Source organism: Micromys minutus, assembly GCF_963924665.1.
Source record: "Micromys minutus genome assembly, chromosome: 2".
Classification (NCBI taxonomy): domain Eukaryota; kingdom Metazoa; phylum Chordata; class Mammalia; order Rodentia; family Muridae; genus Micromys; species Micromys minutus.
Window position 1 is genome coordinate 74,264,871 of NC_137971.1, and position 18,023 is coordinate 74,282,893.

At 43.0% G+C, this 18,023-nt stretch overlaps 1 protein-coding gene across 1 annotated transcript in view; it reads right to left on the reverse strand.

Annotated features, from left to right (window-relative positions):
* The window catches only part of CACNG3 (calcium voltage-gated channel auxiliary subunit gamma 3), a gene marked incomplete at both ends in the record, with an annotated part of 93,565 nt that extends 78,535 nt beyond the window's left edge, over positions 1-15,030 (reverse strand). The window contains one exon of the mRNA XM_080911599.1: positions 14,820-15,030. Coding sequence (XP_080767725.1) covers positions 14,820-15,030 — 211 coding nt within the window. The remainder of the gene's footprint in view (positions 1-14,819) is intronic.
* Positions 15,031-18,023: the final 2,993 nt, after the last annotated feature.

The window sequence follows — 18,023 nt, forward strand, 5'->3', positions numbered from 1 at the left end:
AGAAGATAGCCCTAGAAAGCAACTTGGCTTTCTGCTGGACACAGTCTACAGTCACAGCTGTGGTAACTTGCGTTGTTTTTCAAACTCCAACTCTATCACTGAAACACAGAAGATGCTGGTGACTTTACAGACCTACTCACTAATGGAGTGCATGTTGGGACGTTTTGCATGCAGAGCTGAAGCTGGAGCCTAGGGCCATGTGCATGCCAGGCCAGTACTCTTGCCTATGAGATACCCCTTTTCACTCTTGACACTTAGTAATATTCTAACTTTTTCTTTGACAGTTTCATATATGTTTGCAGCATGTATTGATCGTGTATGTGTCTACCCATTCTCTCACCGCTGACCTGACTCAAGAGACTCATGACGGTTTAGAATGCTGAGACTTTGTGACTAGACTATGCTCACGCAGACTTTCCTAAGTTTAGGAATCATTACAAGGGAGCAGCAGAGTGAAGAATGGATGGGAGGTTGTTGCATGACACTGTCTTCTGGTCATGACATGGCCACTGCACTCCCCAATGCACAGCACCGGTGGCAACCTACACAAGATCTACACAAGGTCAAGTTAGAATGAATCTAATGAAAACATAGCAAGACAATTGACAGACGTGGTGGGTTGAGATGAGGAACCTGGACATTTTCATTCTGTAGTGTGGGAAGCTAAGACATTCTGCTTAATGTGGATGGGAAAGAAATGAAGATTTGTGTTGTTTTTAAAAATTAGAGAGCTAATCAATACAGAGACTGGAATGAGCTGGATAAATCCTTACCATCATGGCAGGAAGTCAATAGATTATAAATCAAGAAATAGAGAGATGAACATATGATTTAGAGATATGGGAATAAACACAGGGAGTATCAAATCAGAAATGGCTTTTTAAAAAAAAAGCCATTTTGTGGTTCTGAGGGTTGAGTCTCACAGAAATTGTCAAATTGTAATGACAAAGAATTGCCATTACAAACCTTTCTTTATATTGAATTTTAAAATTCAATGAAGATTAAGTGTCTTAATAAGTTGAGAGATGTCTTAGTTACTCTTCTATTGCTGTGACAAGACACTATGACCAAGGTAACTTAAAGAAAGAAAGAATTTATTGGGACTTATAGTTTCAAAGGGTTAGAGTCTGTAACTGTTATGGTTGGAAGCATGGCAGCTAGGAGCTAGAGCAGTCACTGAGAGGTCACATTTCTATCCACAAGCACAAGGCAGAGAAAGTGAAATGGAAATGGTGTGGGCTTTGGAAACCTCAGAGCCCACTCCCAGTGACACGCCCCCTCCAACAAGGCCACACCTCCTAATCCTTCCCAAACAGCCCAACAGTTGGGGACCAAGCATTCACATATATGAGCCTATGGCAGGTGTTCTCATTCAAACCATCACCTAAGATTAATCTCGGAAGGCTTTTGAGTAAATTAAGAACAACATGAACTTGTTAAGTGTTGACAAACGACTCAGTAAATCAGCAAATCAGAGAAACACTATCTATTAGCCATTTAACGAACTATGAGCAGTGAAGAGACATGGGAGAGATTATTGGTTGTTTTTGTTTTATACTGGGTCTGCTTTGCATTAAGTTTACATCCTTCCAAATGTTTTAAGAAAAATATAATATGGAAATAGTTGGTGGTGAAGAGAGCTTGCTCACGGAACACCTTGAGGTTGATTCCCAGTGCTGCAGAACAAGATCAAAAGCACCCGACAGGGAAAATTCTACTCAAAAGAATATAAGAAAAACCAACTATCTAGGATTTTGAAAAAGTTTAACCATGAAAAAAAAAAAAAAAAGGAACTGGGTATGGCGCTGTACAAATGTAATCCCAAAACTTGGGAAACTAAGGCAGGAAGATGTCGTTTGGAGCCTGGGATGTAGAGTAAGGTCAAGGCCAGCTAAAGATAGAGTGAGACTCTGCCACAATGAAGTGCACACACACACACACACACACACACACACACGCATGCATGCATGCATACATACATACACACACACAAACATAGGCATGCATAAATGGAGACACACATAATCACACAGACACACAGACACAGACACAGACACAGACACACACACACACACACACATGCACCCAGACACACACATGCTAAACCCCTGGGCATGCCTTCATGGGAAAGATGTTGCTTTCCTGTTCTCATTGCCCTCTGCTTAGCTATAAGAATCCAGGAGCTCTGACTTCATTTTTATATCCAGCCAGCATTGAACAGGTCAGTCCTTTGTGTACTCTACACCATTCTTTTTGTGTACCTGGCATATACAGTTTGCACACCTAGTGAGGCCAGTCACTTTGAAGACTCACAGCCCTTAGAACATTTCCATGACAACCCGACATTGACTAATCCAGGAACTCCTCCTCTGAGCAGCAGGAGCTCTACCCACTGCTTGCCTCTTCAGCAGCATCTTTTCCACACAGCTGTGAGCAAAGACAAGAACCTGGTCTTTCTTATGCTCTGCTGCATGCATCTTCTGGACATGTCATGGTGTCTAGCACACTGTGACAGTTTGATAGGCACTTGCAGATTGAGGAACCCAGGCTGAGGGTCCCTCTGCTGGAAACCACTTTGCTTGCATCTCTTTCTAGGCTGAGCAGGGGACCTGCATGGGAGAAGCCTGTCAGAGATGGATAAGACCAGAGGCTCAACAGAGAGAATCTGGGGGTTAGGAAGAAGTTACTCAGCAGGAAGAATGATTCTAAGTACGTTGAGAGGTTCACTAAGTACTCAACATTACTGATTGATGTCCCTTATTGTACGATTTTCTCCAAATAAGAAATAAAGTGCTGAAAATAAGGGACCACAGACTTGTCTTCATAGAAAGTGAAGGAGGAAGACAGTTCCGAGATATTATTCTGTTATGCCTGTCATGGAGAAGGGTTGAGGGGCAGGATGGACAACCATTTTGAAGACTATACAGCGTTCTTGTCCAATAAAATCTAGAAACTCTGGGGCAATGTGAAGCAAATGATACTGCTGAGAAGACCCAGAACATGTTCAAGGACCTGGGTTCAATCTCCAGGATATGTGGTAGGAAGGAGAGGGAGGGAGATGAGCAGGAGAGAGGAAGTGAAATGAAAGGGCGGGGGAAGGAAGGAACAGAGAGGAAAAGGAAGAAGAGAAGGGAAAGGAGGGGAGGGGAGAGGGAAAGAATGCAAAAGGAAGTGAGAGGAGGAGGGGGAAGAGGGAGAAGGACTAAAGAGGAATGGAGAGGAGGGGGAGGGAAGATGAGAGGAAAGAGAAAAGAATGGGAGGACCAGGGAGGACGGTGATGGTGCAAACACATTCCACTTCTTCCTAGGCTCTGAATCCAGGCCCTGTGTGAGCTGTACTCTAACATCCCAAATGAATCTGTTTCTCTCCTCCTTGACCCCTCTCAATCTCCCTGGACCTCTTAAGAATCAGGCACAGTCTCCCCCTCAGCCTTTGCAGTCGCTGTTTCTTTCACCTGGGGTGCCATTTCTCACACAACCACTTGGCTTGCTTCCTCATCGCCTTTCCACTTTGAACTCCATGTCACCTTCTCGGGGAAGCCCACCTTGGCCACAGTATATAACACTTCACACACATAAGCTTACACAACACCCTTTCCTGGCATACCTTCCCTGTGTTAGGACTAGATTCTTTCTTAAGCCAAAGAGGTGTCTTTACAGTAGATCCCCTGCGACTATAACTGAAAATTCATCTTTGGTGTTTCTGGCAGGGGCATTGAAGCTGATTTATGTAGTTTCAGACTTTATTGTTCTAGCTCCTTCCACCTCCTGCTGCTCAGGAGTGAAGCGTGTGTGTGTGTGTGTGTGTGTGTGTGTGTGTGTGTGTGAGAGAGAGAGAGAGAGAGAGAGAGAGAGAGAGAGAGAGAGAGAGAGAGAGAGAGAAGCCAAACAGGGGCCATCACAGTTCCACACAGCAGACCTTTAACCCTGGCTAACATCATTACCTCTTCATAAAGAGTTTTTGTTTTTTTGGTTTTTTTTTTGTTTTGTTTTTTCTTTTTTGCTAAAGACTTAGAGCATTTTGACTATAAACAGATTCTTCTTTGGTAAAAAGTAATACCTTGGAAAGAAATAAGTAAGAAATACTTTATAATACAAATGTTAAGGTATTGCCCTCTAATAAACAGCTATTTGGTTGTGTCCCACACTTTTAAGGAGTTGGGAGGATCTGTTTTAAATGTGCATCTATAGTGACTTCTCTGAACTAACTTCTATGGGGAACAGAAGAGATTTTGTAATGGATGAGGTAGTGTGATTTCTGGAATATTACTTTAATTTAATAAGTATGTGCTGTTATATTTCTAGGACAGGAATGCACGACTCCAAACAGCATATGGCACAGGATGTAAAGTGGTGGCAATGCCAGCCCCTACATGTGCAGGTAACAAATGCATCGAGAAACTCAGGCATGGGAAAAAGAAACAGGGTCTGCTGGGTGTGTATGCAATATGTCCACATAGCATGAATTTACTTTTCTTTTTCCTTCCCCAAGTTTGCACCCAGAGTATTGAGAGAACTTGAAGATGAAGTTGGAGAGCTGTGTCACGTCCCAGGACAACATAGAGGACAGCAGACGATGGCACCGAGATCAGAGTCAGGAGAGCCATGCCTCTCAGACTAAGGGCTATTGGGTTGTGAGACCTCATGGTTGGGGTTCTAGATGTATTACTAAGAGGGAAGTTCATAGGCATTTCAGAATCAAACATGTAGGGCTGAGGAGATAGCAAAACTGGCAAAGTGCTTTCTGTATAAGCAAGAAGACCTGCGTTCAGACCCCCTCCTCCAGTAGTCACATGAAATTGGAAAACAGTGGTGTGTATCTGTAACCCTAACACTGATCATGGGGAGTGGAGGAGTCAGGAAGATCCTGGAGCCTGCTGGCCAGCCAGTCTAAAAAAATGATCAGTCACTTTGGGGATTAGCACTGTTGGGAGAAGCGTAAGCTAATCACTTTGCAGCCTTCAATGAACTTAATGCCTATTTTGTGAGTGTATACTACACGCTAGGCTCTGGGGCTAAGCCAGTGGTTCCTGGGAATGTGGTGGCCAGAGTTCTTGGATGATGTTCCCTCTAACGTTCAAATTAAATGCTAAAATGGGTGGTGTTAGGACTCTCCTACCCGCTGTCTTATCCCAGCCACCTGTTTTTGGCTCACTCTTGCCCACAATCAGTAAGAATAGAGCTTGGTGGTATATTGGTCTGCCGTCTGGTGTTCTTCTAAGTGCTTCGTGAGAAACTGGCCAAAAGCTGATTTCTGCCTGACACTGCATTTAAAGCTCGAAGGAGTCAAATCAGTAATGTGCCCTAAGTTTAATCCTCCATAAAGGGGGTAGTCGTGAACCTAATAGTATTCCCAATTTAGCAAGCCTCAAGCTCCGTGTGAAAGCTGTGAGAGGAGGCTCCTGCATCTCCTTGTGTTCCTTACATCCAAATGGTCAATGTTTCCTTTTAAAGGGAAATGGGATTGGATCTGTGGAGGGATTTCTTCATACCCCAGTGCTATGGTGTTGAAACCCTGTTGGTTTTTACCTTTTCTTTTTCTTGGTGTTGCCTCCTGGATTTATAATCAAAATTGATGACTCTTAATATTACGTTTATATGTGGCACATGTGTATATGATCACAGATGTGTGGGTGTAGTTGCCAGAGGTTGATGACAAGGTATCCTTCTTTATTATTCTTTCTCCCATCTTTTGGAAGTGGGGTCTTTCAGGGAACCTGGGTCTCACTAACTCAGTAAGACTAGCTAACCAGCAAACTACAGGACTTGCCTGTGTCTACCTTCCCAACACTGACTGGTATTACTAGTTTACATCACCTCTCATGGCTTTTTTTTACATGGTTCTGGGGATCCAAATCTAAGTCCTCATGTCTGAGCATCAGGAAACTTGCTGGCTGTGCCATTTCCCCATTCCCAGCATTAAGACTTTTCATGATATTTGCAACTATTGGCCGGTTGTGTGCTGGTGACTGACATTAGGTTTTCCCTGACAAGGCAGGTGGAATGAAACCCATCCTGCCAGGTTCAGGCTTTTAACTGGGGGTAAACAGACAGGGCAGGGGTTTGGGTGGGTCTGTATCTTGTATCCCCACCAGTTCTCAGGGCTGAGGTTCTATTTCACCTCCGTTTCCTTGCTGGTGGCACAGAAAGGCTATCTATCCGTAGACTGGCTTTTAGGATAATCAGCTGATCATGTTTATACTTTGTATCCAAGAGCCTGATGCATAATTAATGAGAAACAGCAGATGGGAGGACTTGAATCCCAGCTCCATCTTCCTGTATGGATGTCTAGAAAACGTGGATAACAGTAATATCTATTTTCTGAAGAAGTCATGGGGACCAAGTGATACTTGTTAAATGCTTGAGTAGAACACTGCTTAAATATGGTATGTCTGCTGTTAAACAGATAAATAAACAAACATTCAGGGGATGGCTAGGAAAATGAGCAACAGCCCGACACAATAATAGTAACGTGGCATATGGAAGGTGATTGCTAAGTGTCAGCTGCTATTTGTACTGCTTTCTTGTGACTGTCTTCAAGGATTGTCACAGTTCATTCTTCTACTCCTTTCTTGGAAGCATGTGGATCCCACAGGCTTGCTAACAGCATCCCACACAGTTACCAATATCAGGAAGAAAGAGCACATGTTCCATGGAGGTAGGTCATTTCGTGTGACCCAGGATAAAGGACTACAAGTAAATCTGCCTTGCGTAGCTGTCTAGAGGTGGAAAGCTTCTAGATACAGCTGATCATGTTCATGATTTGAGGGTAAAATGCTGGGCAACCCTCAAATTTTTCTTCAATTACATCTAATTTAGACTTCCAGTGTCTCCCCTTTCTGAGAGGGTAGTAGAGCCTTGTTTCCCCATGGTAGCAATCACATGGCCTTTAAGGAACCATGTCTAGAGCACTAAGTAGAGACCAACACTTCTACTTAGCTTACTGTTATCACTGCTTGTCCAGCTAATGCCCAAGTGTTAAGATCCCATATGTTGGCTTTCTTGGGGTCCCTTCCCAGGAACATGCCTCCTTGATGTGAAATGACTAACTTTGAGCTGTTCTTGCCCATCTCACCTTGGCTGAGCCCCATGCTGCTGAGATTTCAGTTGCCAACCCAGTATCCTGTAACTATTTTTTAGATTATTGCTTTTTTAAAGATTTATTTATTTATTTATTTTGAATATGAGTACACTGTTGATCTCTTCAGACACACCAGAAGAGGGCATGGAACCCTATTGCAGATGGTTGTAAGCCATCATATGGGAATTGAACTCAGGCCCTCTAGAAGAGCAGTCAGTGCTCCTAACTGTTGACCCATCTCTCCAGCCCCTCCTCCTAAACCATTTTTAAAGCATCTTCTCCTAGTAGATAGATTCAGGCCTGCATGAAGATATGTGAAGGTACATGACAGATGACTGGATTGGGGACTGAAATACAGTCCCTGCTGGACCCCAAATGAACAGAACTCAGGTAATGTGACTTCTTCAAAGCACTGTGGGCCAAGGGCTTTTCTGCCAATGAGCATCTTTCGCCAGTTAGATGCCCAAGCTTCCTTCAATGTACAGAACCTCATTATCCCAAACAGGTTGCCGCATTGTCATGCATTCTTTCAACATGGTTGTTTCCTTTGGATCTCCTTGCTGATGTTGACACATATACACATGTGTAGCCCTGCTGCCTAAAATGTATCGAAACCAGAGGTGAAATACTACCTTCTCTTTTCCCTATATGTCTTTGTATGTTGTGAATGACTCTTCTGGGAGCCTAAGGTAACTCAACGAAGAACCACACACACCGAAAGGAAAGAACACTGCCATAAGAAAAGCTAACTTGCCATCTGAAAGCAAATTAATTCTCTCTGACATGAATGAATCAAGAACTAATGGCGAACATATTATTGACAGAACCACAGAAGCTACAAAGGAAGAGTTTAAAAAGCCTTGTTGCTTTTGACAGGCAAGTACCATACTTCGAATCTGAAATGCCTCTGAACATATTCTGAATGTTTGCTTCGCAGCAGGAAGAGTCCTTGGAATGTTTAAAAGACCTCTTGCTGGCAGAGCTAGTCAACTAGAGGCAGGCCTTTGAAGATGATTCCTAGTCCCTGGTTCCTGCCACTCTATTTCCTGTCTGCTATGTTGTGCACAACTGTTCTCTGTCATTTGTTTTCACCACCCTGATGTCCTGCCCAAAAGCCTGGGGCCAACCAATGACTGACAGATAGAATGCTCTGAAACCGTGTTCCAAAACAAGCCTTTTCTCCCTTAAGTTGCTTCTGTCTGGTATCATTTTGGTGATAGCATTTGCACAGTAATGCACATGGCAAGGAGACAACCAGACGTTCAGCCATCCCTAAGATTCCACATCCACTGAAAGATGGGACCCAGGTAAGACCCCAGACCTTTGCTGTTGCACCATACTCTTGGAGCTGTTGCTAAAGATTGTTTCTAGTAAAACAATGTGCCTCTTAGGGTGTCCAGGTCAGAGGAAAAGAAATCAACCCGGAATTTTTTTCAAAAAGGCTTCTCTTAAACACTATTTTCATTTGGAAGTGCTTCCATATTGCAAAGTATAACTTTCAAACTATTAAAAGCACATTTCGTCTAACTTTCATAGTCAGCTGATGTCAAGTTTTATTCAGCTCAACAGTAAGAATTCAACTCAACCAGCAGAATCATAAAACTGGTTTAACAGAGGACATAATTTTTTTTTCTAGTAACAAAATTCTGAAAGACAATTGTGAAGTTAAATGCAAAACCTGATCAATATACTGGAAGGCATAATTCACTATATTTGAGGTTATCTTCTTTTACTGACCAAGAATCATTTGCACTGTCATGGAATAAACATTGATGTTCATCTCCCCAATTTTTGAACTAAATAAACATAGTTACTGGATCTGAGTACATTTCTCAACACATAATACCAATAATTGGCCAGTCTTGGAATGTGGGTGAGCAGTCTTTCTTGTATTTTGGAACATACAATTTCAAGCAATAAAACCAACAGAGGGATTTTTCAGGTATTTGCTGTCTGTGATGGAACCATAGACCAAGGAGGCAGAATGCTGTCTGAGGTAGGAAGAAGATGCCTGAGGTCTTTGTTCAAAAAGGTAACATCTGGGACAGAAATGTTGATCAATGAGTTGAGCACAAGACCAGCCTACAAAATGGATAGCTTTCGTGGTTGGAGCAGGGTCATGATCCAAGGTGTACAGTGGGAGTCAGGTGCATCCTACTTTTTATCTGGATACCATTTACTAACTGTGGAAGCGACTGGGCATCTGAGCTTCTATCAGCCAGATCAGTTACTTCTGTACCGTGGCAACCAAAATATCCAGCAGGCTTTACTCTTCACTTCATGCATTTGAGGAAGTCCTGGGAGGTTTCAGGAATGGGTGGGGTGGCTTCAGCAGTGGTGGGATGCTTAGGCTCCTGTTCTGACCTCTACCACCTCCCCAAATCCTAATTCAACCCACAGGCACAGCTGAGGTCACTTGCTCGCATTCTACCTTAATGACTCTTGGCCCACTTTCTTCTTGCTTTTGAATCTTGGGATTATGGATGAGAAGCAAGAATGGAAAGGACCAGAAAGGCCATGAGTAGAAAGTCAGGGAGAGCTCTAGCTTGTTCTGTGCCATGGTTTAGATAAGATAACATGTGAGATCTCAGAATGAAGAAGTGGCTGTCTCTAAACTCTAAGGACACAGAGAGTGCAAGACCCCAATACCTATAGATATTGCATTCTGACAGGTGATATAAGATAGAAAAAGTGTGCATTGATGTATCTGAAAGAATTTAGCACAGGGCTTGGCACAAAGGACACAGCCAACAATCCCCCTCCTTTGTCTTCTTCCTCAACTGCATCTTTACAGCTTCCCTGAAAGATTCTGAACACATAAATAAAGCTGGAAACCCATCTGGCTGAAAAGAACCAGCCATCTGCAGATTTGGAAGTATGGGGGAACTTCTAATGGCTGACTAATTTTTTTTCAATTTTCAGCCAGATGTTTGGTGTCATTCAGGCCTGTCTACAGTAGAAACTTCCTCTCCTGGATTTGAAGTTCCCTAAGTTATAATCCTGAGTAAGCTTTCTTAGTATCTAAAGCCTTTTAAATGAGTTATAAAAGAGCAATTCATGAACTGAATATGAAAATAGAAATTTGCTTTCAAAAGCCATTTAGGTAATTTTTGAGGTTCAAAACAGGCAACCTATGGACAAAATTAAGCTACAGTGTAAGTAGTTTGGGTGAGTCCATGTTTTTAAAGGGTGAACTATTTGCTTGTATTTTAAAACTCAAATGCTTTTAGTGCCTGATTCTTTCTTGATCTTTTTTCTTCTTTCTATGTATATTCATATGGTATATATGTATGTATGCACCTATGGTTACATGTGTATAAGTGTACATGTGTGTGTGTGTGTGTGTGAGTGTTTGTATGTGCACATGTATGTGTGTACATGTGTGGAGACTAGAGTCTGCACTTAGGTGTCTTCTTTGGTTGCTTTCTACCCTATATGCTGAGTCAGGGTCTCTCTCCTGAACCTCAAGGTTCCTAATTCAGCCAATCTAATTATCCAGATCGCTCAGGAAATCTGTGTTTGCCAGGATCACAGGTAGTCTGCCATAACCACTCAGCACTTACATGGTGAAGAGAACTCAACCCTGGTCCATACATTTGTGTAACAAGCACTTAACCTATTGAGCCATCTCCCCTGTCCCATGCTTGGCTCTTCTTTACCTGACTTATTGTTGTTCACGATGCTTTCCTCCCTTGGACCTCAGTTTACTCAGCTCTAAGATAAGAACTTCACATTGATACCCATCTCTCAAGAGTCAAATTCAATTCAAGCTAAATAACAGTTGTTCTTTAGATGGTCTCTCCAGCTTGTCACAGTCCCCACTACCACCTACTGCCATAAACATTGAGACCAAAGTCTGGTCATCACATCTCTCCCTGGTTCTGTTGTTGTCTACCATACAACTGGGGGAAAAGAATATGAAATGCTTTTTCCACACTTTGCATGACCTGGCTAGACCACATGAACAGTAGACTTACAGTTTCTTAGCTTCATCTAAAGTTCTTATATTAAAACTGAGTAAACTGAGGTCCAAGAGAAGAAACAGTAATAACAATTTACATGACTATTAGGGAAAAAATGTGAATAGTGCCCAGGGTTCTTTGTTGCTAGGCTAGTGGTCACCCCACCATCTAAATGTATTGCTTTGCTTGGATCTAGGGCTCTATTTTATTTTATTTTATTTTTAATGAGAAAGATTCCCACTGAACACATTCTCATTCAAATTTACACACTGCCTTTGGGAACATGCAGCAGGTTGGGACTTTGTGAATGCCTGCCTGCTTTCCAGATAATGAGTCAGGCAATCGCTTGGGTTTCTTGCTGTGGGTGTCTCTGCATAGGTTGATTGGTTTCTCATTCAAAGTGCATCTTTTGCTGCTCTGAGTTTGTTCTTGTCTAGTGGCTCCTGCACCCCTTCCATCGATGCACAGATAAGCTGAATGCTTTCAAATCTGAGACTCCTGAATGGAAAAAAACACATGTGCCTGGGCATTCTCACAAGTCAGTGTTTGTGCCGGCAGCAAATCAGCTGCTAGAGCACGAACTCAGGCTCTCTAGTAATGACCTGAGAAGCTGCAAGTCTTAGGTTACATACCACCTGCCAAGGTGAGGTATATGACCTTGGGCAAATTATGGAACTTCTCCCAGCCTCAGTTTCCCAATCTACAAGGTGAGGATAATGACAGTCCCTGCATCCTCTGAAGATGAAAAGCCCAATTGTTCAAAAATTGAAAACAGTACTACAACATAGCAAGGGCTGAGTATAAATGACACTCTGCTGGGTCATAGGGTGACAAAAAAGAAATAGGCATCTCTTGTGAGTGCCGTGGTCCTCATAAGCATGCACAGTCATCCCCAGGGCCACCGTAAACATTCATTACATGTTGACTCTAATATCATAATTTCCTGAAGGACTTTTAGAAAATTTAGATTCCAGGGATGCACCACAGACCTATGGAGGCCTGAAATGTAGTTATGGAGTCTGATAATCTATTTTTAAAAACCTATTCATGAGATTCCAGTGACTAGCCAAGTTTGGGGACAATTGATATTGTTTTTTTAGATTTGAATACTTCTGCTGTTAGGGGACTCATTATTTCTGGAAGCTTCTTACCCTATGCTGGTTAGTTATTTATATTTAGGTAAAACACTGACCCCCTGGAGGCCACAAAGAACTTTCAAATCTCTCTTCCAAATGACAGCCTTTCACAGGTTTGCATACAGCTGACATGTCCCTCCTGACTATCTCCTTATTTGGGGCAAAATAGTCACATTGTCTCATGGCTCTTAAAGTATGAAAAAAGGACTCCTCTAAATTACGTGTGAGAAAAATGAGCTAAAATACTCCCTACTAGGTCCTTTGATGTTTAAAGAACCAGAAGATGAGAACGTTGCTCTTCTGAGACAGACAGGAGCTAGTGAATAGAGATGGCTATTTATCTCCATCCTCACAGAGGATGGAAATCCTAGAACATCTGCTGTGTGCATCTTACCATGCAGGAAACAGAGGCTCTTGCAAGTTTCTTGAGCACTTGATGTGTTCAGCCCATTAAGAAGAATCTTAGCTTCAAATTTTAGCCAGGCCTATCTAGATGGTAAAAACTTTTCAAATTCATGATGGTTTATGCATCTTACTGAATGGAATGCTTCAAAATGTAATATCTAGCTGAGAAAAACTATAGGAAGGCTCCAACAAGTCTTCTTAAAGGAACACATCTTCAGACCCTCGAATTTTTCCCCAATTTCCTTTCTCGGTTACCCCATTAATGCGATGGGACACTCAGGTGTGGCTTTGCTCCCATGCATGAATTGTAGTCACAGAGTAGCATGTCAAACAGAAGAAAAAAGGCTCTTTATGAGGGTTTGAGGAAAGGTTCAGAAAATGTAGGCCCCAATTTTATCCTGACAGACTTTTAAATGAATAAGGCAGGGTGAAGAATGTCAGTATCAGTGTTTAATTTTGCATTTCCAGAATAGTTCCAAGAGGCAGAATGACTATAAATTGCTGAGCCTGATATACTTCTGTATGGTTTGGCTGGGTAAGAACCTGGTTTCTTTAAATGCCACCTATGTAGGCATCATCATATTTACCAAACACAGCATTGCAAGAATGGATCCGATTCATAATTGCTAACACAGCAAAGGGAGTGGTGGAATTCTCCAAGGTGAATGGCCTCATGCTACCTAACTGCAAATGGTCAGAAATAACCATATTTTAGTATTTCTATCATCATACTAGCTACAGTATAAGCTTGAGTAGTCCTAACTCAAGACTACTGATTCCAAATCAGTCATTTCTTGGGTTAACTGAGAATTAAAAAGACAAACATCTTGGCTGAGCGCATAGAGACCATTTGCAGCATTACTTAGGTTTCCTGACTTCCCATGAAGTAGCCTTTTTCCTCCTGGGTTTCCCACCAGTTGCAAATCTGTGTTGGAAACAGAACTGACTGTAGTGGCGCTATAGTCAGGAGAGTTCAGAGCATCAGGACTCGGGAAGGAGGCCAGAGAATGATGCAATATTACACTAGCAAGTGATGTCATAGCATTATTTCCCGAGTCATTTACATAAATGCGAGTTCCCAAGAAACCCTGAGAAATGCCACAGGGAATGCAGGGGGAGGAACCAAGGGAGACTGAGGGGAGGGAGGAAGCCTGTATTTTCTTGACTATCTCTGTGATAAACTTCACTGACAACCTGAAAGCCAGAGAAATAACAAAAATCAGGCAAGCAGACAAATAACATCCCTTCTCAGTGGCCCTTTAATATAGTTGCCCCCTCAGGTAACAGATTCACAAAGCTTTAATTTTCTTTATTATTTTTTTACTCCTCGTGATACCCAGGTATTGTCCAGTGAAACTGACAAGTCACTCTTCAAGCGGTGAAGCAAGTTTAGTAGTGACATAGGCTACCTAAGAGCCCCACATTCTAAAAAATGGCCTGCCCACTGCATTATAATTTAGAACAAATCCTCTAATTTTTAAAATTAGAAGCAATGAGATGCAATTCTTAGAGTCAGTCTCGTCTAAATGTCAAGGAAATACATTTGCTGGTGATGGGCGTGATTTATGAATGAAGTCAGGTGGATGGCAAACACCAAGACTTCAGTTTTATTTTGAGCCTAAATAACGAAACACTTATTCATAAAGACATTTTTCTTTTGATGCGGGGGTGTGGGAGTTGGGGTTCACATATTGTTCCCTAGCATAAGTTAACAAAGGAAGTTCATGACATTGTCTAGTTGGACCAAACTCAGAAGAATCTGGTAAGCTTTCGTTGTTTAAAAAGAAAGAAAGAAAGAAAGAAAAAAAAAAAAAAAAAAAAAAACAGATCAGAGTGCCCCGGGTTAGATCAGTCTCTCAGCATCTTCCTGTCTTCTCTCCTTCCGCTTCTTAATAATCCCGACTCACCAAAATGCAATTAAACAAATCCAAAGTCTCCTTCTCTAGACAGAGATCCAAGCAGTGCACAACATGCCTAGAGATTCGGGATTAGAGGCTTTCTCAACTGCCCAAGGTGCTTAAGAGTGTTACAACATCACATCACATTTAGCTACAAAACCCAACCCTTCCATCCACACAGCCCCAGCCTCAGTGGAAGCATAGTCTGGACACTCGTACATTCCCAACAACAATTTAAACTATTTTTCTTCCCTTCCATTGCCTCTATTTCTCCCTAACACACACCAGGACATTAGGAGCAGATCATTCAGAGCCAGTGAGAGGAATTTGTAAGTACCTTCCAAACAGCAGGTCCTCCACAACCCAGAGTGGGTCATTACTTCTTCATTCTTCCTGCTGGTTTCATTGTCACTTGTAGATTTAGTCCTGCACACACCTCTGGAATATAGCCAGTAGTCCGTGCCCACTGCAATGGTCATTAAACTAAAAGCTGCGAAGGCTCCTACAGTGGTGATCAACATCTGGATACCTCTGTCACACATCCTCATAATTCTTCATGGTACTCTGAACGGCTGGGGGTTGGAGGGGTAGATTCAGTGACAGACGGGAGAATCACTCTGCAGCTGGGTAACCTAGGACGGCCTCTTCCAAAAATCCAGATCTCCTTTTGTCAGCATCCACGGGGACTTTGGGAAAGCTGGGATTTCCTGTCTTGAGCTCTCTCCAGTTCCCCGAGTCCTCTATGGCCCTCGGGAGGGTGCGGGCTCCAGGGGGTTGGTCCACATCACTGTCGCGGTCAGAGGATTCCTGGGTTGCTTTCATTCCTCAGGAGCTTGGTGAGGACTAGCGTTTGTGCAGGGCATGGCTTCAGAGCTTGGAGCTGCCAGCTTGGTTTGAGATGCGCCTGGTTTCTCACAGCCCCGGGAGACTCAAGGCAAAAGAAACCCAGAGAGGTCTGGTGTATGAGCGTGTGTGCGTGTGTGTGTGTGTGTGCGTGTGTGTGTATGTGTGTATGAGTGTGTGTGTATGTGTGTGTGAGTGTGTGTTTGTGTGTGTGTGCGCGCGTGCGTGCGTGTGTGCGAGCGCGTGTACTGGGGGTGAGGGCGGATGGCAAAAAATAGCTCTGCTGGGAGGCGAGTCGCTGAGAAGAGTGTTCACTGCTTCCCCAGCCTCCCAGGAAAGCTCTCCGCCTGCTCTCCACACCCCCGCGCAAACTGGAGAAAAGGGAGAGTCCTGGGGCGGGGGCCGGCCACTTGCGTCGGAGGCTGAGGTCCGCGGTGCTGAACGGACAGCTCCCCGCCTGTTGCCCAGCCTCCCACTTCTCAATGCCGGGTCGTTGGCGGTCCGTGGTGCTGAAGGGACAGCTCCCTTTGCAGCCGCAGGGTTCCTCTTGGAGTTCCTAGGTTAGGAACCTAGGGTGCTGAAGGGTCCCTCCCTTAACGCTCTCCCAGTGCGTTCCTAGAGCCAGCCAGCCAGCTCAGCTTTGCGTTCACAAGCCCACAACCAAGCAAAGTTTCGGGAGCCCAGGGCAGTCAGCATCAGGGCTCCAGGGCACTGCAGCATGGTGGATCCGGCTCCTCAGAGGGAAGGGTTAAGGACAAGAGCCCACAGCGCACTCTGGCGCGCGAGTGTTATCTCAGCGCCCACCCAACGCAGCATTCTCTAATTAACCCTCCTCCTCATCCCTGAACCCAATGAGCCAGGCAACTTTGCTCTTTGCTGCAGGAGTCCACTAGGGAGACAGAAGCCGAGAAAGATCTAATCTTTTTAAAGGGATGGGAGCCTCTGACTGGTGGCTTACTTGGGTGGGCAAAATGTTGTCTGTGTGTATCTGTTCCAATTTTGTTCCTTAGAAAACAAACCAATATGTCTACCCTCCTGTCTTCGGAGCTTGGGTTTACATAGGAGACAGTGTGCTCACATCAGACTCAGAACCATATTCATATCTATATATGAACAAATACCTCTAAAGGGCTGAAGGGACTAAATGTACCTAGACTGTTGTTCACATATAAGGGACCTTGGATAAAGGGATGTAAGGGTTTGGTCTCTGAATACACTTCTTAAATATTTTCACACTTTCATATTTGAGGGGGTGGTGAATTCAGGATGAGAGAGCATTGAAAACGTCAGCTCCTTTCCAAAGGCCCTGGTGCTGTTCATTTGTTAACATCGTCTAAGTCAGACAAAGAAGCAGGTGTAATTGGGTCTGAGCTCCTTGCTTGCCCAAAGCACCAATGTCATCACACACCTGTGAGTTTTTTTCCTCAGAAATAGCAAATGCTGAAAACCGGCACAGACCAGCTTTCCAGTTACATATATTCCAGCATATAGATAAGGACACACACAAAGTTGACTTCAGGCATTCCACCAAATTGCTCTGATCAGTTATTTTCTTGTGGGGTGACAGGTAGTGATACCCATTTGGGTGCTTGGAATTGAGGCTGCATGGGCTGTTTCTACAATCCATGAGATGTGCCCACAACCAGCTGTCATATTTGAGTGTTATTTAACTGGACAAACATATAATGGAAGGGAATCATAGACATGTCTATTCCCCAGGATGTCATTCCTGGCTGTGTGAGACCTTCTATTTAGGTAAACGAGCAGGGGAAATATACTGAAGAAGTCTCAGACTTGCTCACAAGTTTTTGGTGACTTTGATGTTTTTATTTTTATGTTAATGCCATTTGAGGATTTGGTTCTTGTGCACATATAGACTTATATGTATAGTTGTGTTTATGTCTAAATGAATGCTATGGTCAATTTTGTCATGATTTCTGAATGCCTATGAATTTGTTGCAGACACAAAGTGGATATGTGAATATATGTATACGCCCACATGATGCAGTTTGTGGGGTCATGTGATCATGCTTTATATAAATACACAGTTGAACATATGCATGTGTGTCTGAATATGCAGGTACAATGTGAACTTGCCTGTTTATATGTGTTGAGTTGTATATATGTCTGTAATTGTTTATACTGACAATTTAACATATAACAAAATGAAATGTAAACTTAGGGCCAAGACCATAACTAACAAGACTAGAAGCATGTGGGAGGCTATGGGAAAAGATACATGAACCATCCTTTAAGTTACTTAATGTCTTTTTCTTCTTACACAGAAAATGTTTCTCAGTTATGATTATTGATATTCATGATCACTATTATTTTGTTATTAATATAAATAATATTGGTTGCTAACTTTCTTTTTTGAAATGGTCTTAATATAGCTTAGGCTGGTCTCAACCTTGTTAGAAAACCTAGACTGGGCTTGAACTGTTCTTCCTGCACCCATGTCTAGAATGCTGGGATTACAGGTGTAGCTATCACACACAGCTTGCTTGATAACTATCAATCTAAAGGGTCACCTAGTTACTTGAAGGTGAAGGTGGTCTTTCCTGGGAGGTTTTATAAGATAAGTCTATGTTTTCTTCTCACTCTCAGGAGTTTAAATAATATGAAATGATTGATAACAACCAGACATCCCTTGATCTGTTTTATTCTTCTCTTACTCCAGCAGAGGTGGGAAAGGTGA